The sequence below is a fragment of the Limulus polyphemus genome, unplaced genomic scaffold (genome assembly GCF_000517525.1).
Source record: "Limulus polyphemus unplaced genomic scaffold, Limulus_polyphemus-2.1.2 Scaffold1830, whole genome shotgun sequence".
Classification (NCBI taxonomy): Eukaryota; Metazoa; Arthropoda; class Merostomata; order Xiphosura; family Limulidae; genus Limulus; species Limulus polyphemus.
The window spans coordinates 101219-106384 of NW_013667440.1; the positions used below are offsets into that span (position 1 = coordinate 101219).

At 31.6% G+C, this 5166-nt stretch overlaps 1 protein-coding gene across 3 annotated transcripts in view; it reads left to right on the forward strand.

Annotated features, from left to right (window-relative positions):
- LOC106465084 (coiled-coil domain-containing protein 103-like) overlaps positions 1-5150 on the forward strand; it is a 17838-nt gene extending 12688 nt beyond the window's left edge. For all 3 annotated transcript variants that reach the window (XM_013925279.2, XM_022392910.1, XM_022392911.1), the window contains exons 3-4: positions 408-555; positions 3117-5150. In XM_013925279.2, coding sequence (XP_013780733.1) covers positions 408-555; positions 3117-3539 — 571 coding nt within the window. In that variant the 3' untranslated portion in view covers positions 3540-5150. The remainder of the gene's footprint in view (positions 1-407; positions 556-3116) is intronic.
- The last annotated feature ends 16 nt before the right edge of the window (positions 5151-5166 follow it).

Below are 5166 nucleotides of genomic sequence, written 5' to 3' on the forward strand. Positions count from 1 at the left end.
ACGAGAGAGTAAGTAAGTTAAGTAGTAGTAGACGTAGGACGACGTAGTAGTAGTAGTAAGTAATAATAATTATTATTATTCTCATTACCCATTCAAGCCGTCTCCAGCCATTATTAGTCTCAAAGTGGGTTCCTCGTCATCGAATAAGACATTAAGGGTAATGATAAATGGATTCTTCAAGATGTAAAAGTGAATAGAAGAAGATAGAAAAAAATTCTTAAACATGGCTTATATTTTTTACACACTTATTTTCTGTGCTGCATATTTATTAAGAACTTCTTTTGTGAGAGTGACAGTCAGGCATGTCTCCTATTTAGTTGTGTGCAAATTTATTTATAACTAATTAACTTCATTCTAAAACAATATAGCTTTCTAAATTTAAAAGAAAAAATATTTTTTTCTTTTAGAGACATGGTTAAGGCAGCTCACTTGAAACCCTTGCAAAGGGATGACAAAATTAATGGTATACCCAAGAAAGTTTGGAATAGTTTTGCTACTAATAGAGTGAAAAGTGCCCAACAACATCAGTGTCCATGTGCTCAGCTTTCAAAGCAGGTTAGTTAATACCATTTGGCTAAGATATTTGTACTTGTAAATATCTTCTTCTTCATAGTTTAAACTGAAGGTTGTTAAGTATTAATTACATTTAGAGCAGTGGTTCTTGACCTTACTTCTTTGTGAAACCCTTTAAGAACCAAAGACAGTTTCAAGGACTCCAGTACTCGTATAGGTATCTGTGGGAGTTTATAAATATTTCAACTAATTAAATGTTCATTTAAACAAGCTTAATTTCTTTTCTTTTATTAAAATGTACTATGGAACTTGCCCGGCATGGCCAGGTGGTTAGGGCGCTCGACTTGCAATCTGAGAGTTGCGGGTTCGAATCCCCATCACACCAAACATGCTCGCTGTGGGAGCATTATAATGTGATGGTCAATCCCACTATTCGTTGGTAAAAGAGTAGCCCAAGAGTTGGTGGTGGGTGGTGATGATTAGCTGCCTTCCCTCTAGTCTTACACTGCTAAATTAGGGACGGCTAACGCAGATAGCCCTCGTGTAGCTTTGCGCGAAATTCAAAACAAACAAACAAACTATGGAACTCAGTCCTAATTCTTAGTCATCATAGACCCCCTTTGGAATGCTTATGAATCCCATGGGGTCTGTGGACCACAGGTTGAGAAACACAGATTTAGAAAGTTTAACAAGTGATTGAAAGCTTCAGTCTAGATCTACTTCTGGGAAACCAGAGAGAGTTATCTGTGAAGTAAAAGAACCTGAAACACCTTAAGATATTCTCAGTGACATCTCTGTATGTTTTAACAAGTAGTAAGTAATTTTTGAATTTTCAATGTATTAAAGTATGATTGAATTCTACATTTATTATTGTTCAATTTGTGGAGGAGATACTTTAGGTTAGATCTCTGGTGTAGACTTGTGATTAAGAATGTTTAAGTATTGTAAAAAGAGAATATACAACTTAAGATAATCACAAAACTAACAAAAACATATTTAATCTATAAAGTGAAAACTGTATAATTGCTGTTAATTAATAATATTGTATTTTTGGATGTGGTAATGTAATGTTTTTTTTCTTCATAGTTTCAGTTTATCTTTAATTGTAACAAACATTTTCTGAAGAGCAAGTGGGTTGGAGTATTTCTAGAGAAGTGGCTCTTGCAATGTTTTTAATAACACTTGTCAAAAAACAGTGAAACATTACATGTATAGTATTGATATTTGTGTGTTGTATACAGTGTAATTTTTGATTAGGCTTAGGACTGTTTTCTTATTACATTGATGTAGAATTGTGGTTGAGGTTAACAAGTATTAATTCTTGCTGGTAAAAAAAAAGTATTAAAAAGTGTTTTATTGCATAGTTTTCATGCCTTATTTTACATTTAATATAGTGTGATATAATTTAATTGGATATCAGTATGTTGTGCAATTTCTTAACAATTATTTTGATAAATTTGGAGATGTTGTGGCATATATTTTACTCATAACTTTTGAATAAACAGATTCTAAACAGTAGAGCATGTGCTTTGATACACATGAAGACCCAAACTCATGATATTCATCCTGGTTTAGTGTTCATGAGAACCTGTAAAAAGAAAATTAACATTTTCAAGTACAAAATTAGGAGGTGGGGGATATTTTAGCACTTGGAAATATTGACAGTTCTAAATGTCCCTTTGCCTTGTATATTATTTTCTTTCTTAATTTGTGATGAATTGAGTTCAGCACCAAGTAGTGACAATACCTTGGCAGCCCCCAATTTAACTCATTCTGGCTTAGGAAAACAGCCAAGTTTCAGTTGCAAATGAGGCTTTAGAGTTTTGATGGGCATGGAAGCAAGATAAATATTTCTTTCCACTTGTTGAAGTGAAATATAACATTAGGTATGCTTATCTGATGATTTTACCAATAGCAGCATTTGGAGAAAATCCAAATAGTAGCTAATATTATCAATGAAATAATGTGTTTATGGCTGCAGTAGGTATTCATGAATTTAATATTGATACGAGTATTGCTATTTTCCACTAGATATTTATATGATGATTTTATTATTAATAATATATAGAGAAGACCCAGATGTTCTCTGATATTATCAGTAAATTGATACATTGGTCAAGCTTTAAGTTCTAAATATGTTTATATCTGCAATATAAATATAATACTTATGTGAGTAGATCTTAATGATTATCTAAAAACAAATTGTGTTTGTTTTCCAACAAATACTTCTTGAGAATCTTGGAATAGTTGATATTAATCTTAAGTACATTTTATTAAACAGGATAAAAATCCTTGGGGAAGTCTCTCTTTGGACAATAAAACTTGAAAATTTTATTCACATATTTTATGGTATTTCCCACCTCTTACATTTTTTACTTTTACTAAATATTTTCTTTTAGTAATAAAATAGAACATAAACATATTTTTCATAGTAAACAAGTACAGTGTAAATATAAGATCAGTGGGGTAACTACTACACCTGAAAGTTAGATTGTATGAAGCATTCAATCTAGAAGTCATTTTTGTACAAGAGTAACTATGGTGCTGAAAATGTTCTTTTTCAAAATATGTGGAATATAAAATGTATGTTACGAATTTTTTAGCCTTGTGAACTTAAGACACCTTTTACCAGCCAAGAATTTGAAAAGATTTGGCACCGTCACCTCACAAGCACTCAAGACCATTACAGCTTCTTAAAGAAGTTAGGAGGTGAGACATTAGGTCAAATATTTCACTCTGAAATAGGCTTTGGTCTTCTTGGTGAAATTTTGGTGTCTTTGATTGAGTTTGAAGACACTGTTGAAGACTTCTGTTTGGTGGTAGAAGTGTTAAGTGGACTCAGTAAAGCAAAAAGATTTGGACTGACTTTGCAGTTCTTAACCAGTGAAGAAAAAGCAGAGTGTAAACGACTATTCCAACTAATGTGGCAGAGTATGTCAGACAAACAGCAAGACTTGGCAGAAAATGGAATCACAGAACTCACTCTCCAAGATTTAATGAAAGTCTATGAGGTAAAATCAAAGTAAACTGAACAGAGGAAGTTAATAATACCATATTTTTCTCCTCCTCATTAATTAAAGTATTTTATCTTACTCCAGAATGGGATACCAGTGGTTTTTGCTAAAAAAAATTGTTTTTTGCTCACAATTTTTCAGAAATGTGTGCTTTCTATTTGTTTGGCTTCATAGCAGAATAATATACTGTCATTCTTTTAAAACATTTTTAAGATAGTTACTTGTTTACTTTCATCCATGTTCTGAGCAAAAGGCCCCCACAACATTCTACACTCCAGCTGAGGCTCTCCTCACACCATGAATTTATTTGCTGTGGCCCCACTAAAGTCTATGGACCCCAGTTTGGGAACTCCCGCCTTATAGGACAGGAAACTTGTAAATACCAAGTTTTAATATACTGTTTCTTATTTTTTGTGTCATTACTATGTATACGCGTGTAGTAATTGATTGACTACAATAGTAACAGAAAAAAGTAAGATGTGGAAATTTCTGTTTTTTCGTGTATAATTATTTTACTTCTCTTGTAGATATTTTTCTCCAAATTGCATATTAGAACTACCTTTAGAAGTGCAGTTACAAGAAATTAGAATTGTTATAGATTATAACAATTTTCTTTGCATGCAGTATGAGCAGTAATGCTCATGTTTTATCATTTGCTTGAACTTGTACTTATATTCACATACATTTCCCATTTATCATTCTTACTTTAAATTCTATACACTAAACTTTAAATTGTGGATTTTTCACAATGATCAGTTTTCAAATGTTTTTGTTAATTTAAAATACATCATCCTACTAAAAATAATAGGTTTGTCATGAGTCTAACTATCAGATAGTACAGATGTTGACCAGAATTTGATACAGTATCCATGCGAGTATGTAAAGATAAGCAATCATATATAGTTTCAAACATTAGGCTTCAACTTAACTAATAAGTTTGAAGATTACCATAATGTTGATTTTGTTGTATCATAAAATTAGATTGTGATTATATGATATAGAAAAGTTTATATACACGTGTTAGTTTTGCAACAGTATGCTGGTATGATTATACTGTAAATGGTTTCATAGAGCTAGTGTTTCTATTTATATTAGTGGTAGTCATTTTTTACATTAAGTATGTTTTTACAGCAAGTTAAATATTGTAGCAATAGTAATGGATCAGACATTGTACTGGCTTCTTACTGATTCCATTACTAACTGAATAACACATTTCAGAAATACAAAGACATTGTACTGGCTTCTTACTGAATAAGACATTTCAGAAATACAAAAACATTGTACTGGCTTCTTACTGATTCCATTACATTTCAGAAATACAAAGGCATTGTACTGGCTTCTTACTGATTCCATTACAAGCTGAATAAGACATTTCAAAAATACAAAGACATTGTTCTGGCTTCTTACTGATTCCATTACAAACTAAATAAGACATTTCAGAAATACAAAGACATTGTACTGGCTTCTTACTGATTCCATTACAAGCTGAATAAGACATTTCAAAAATACAAAGACATTGTTCTGGCTTCTTACTGATTCCATTACAAACTAAATAAGACATTTCAGAAATACAAAGACATTGTTCTGGCTTCTTACTGATTCCATTACTAACTGAATAAGACATTTCAGAAATACAAAG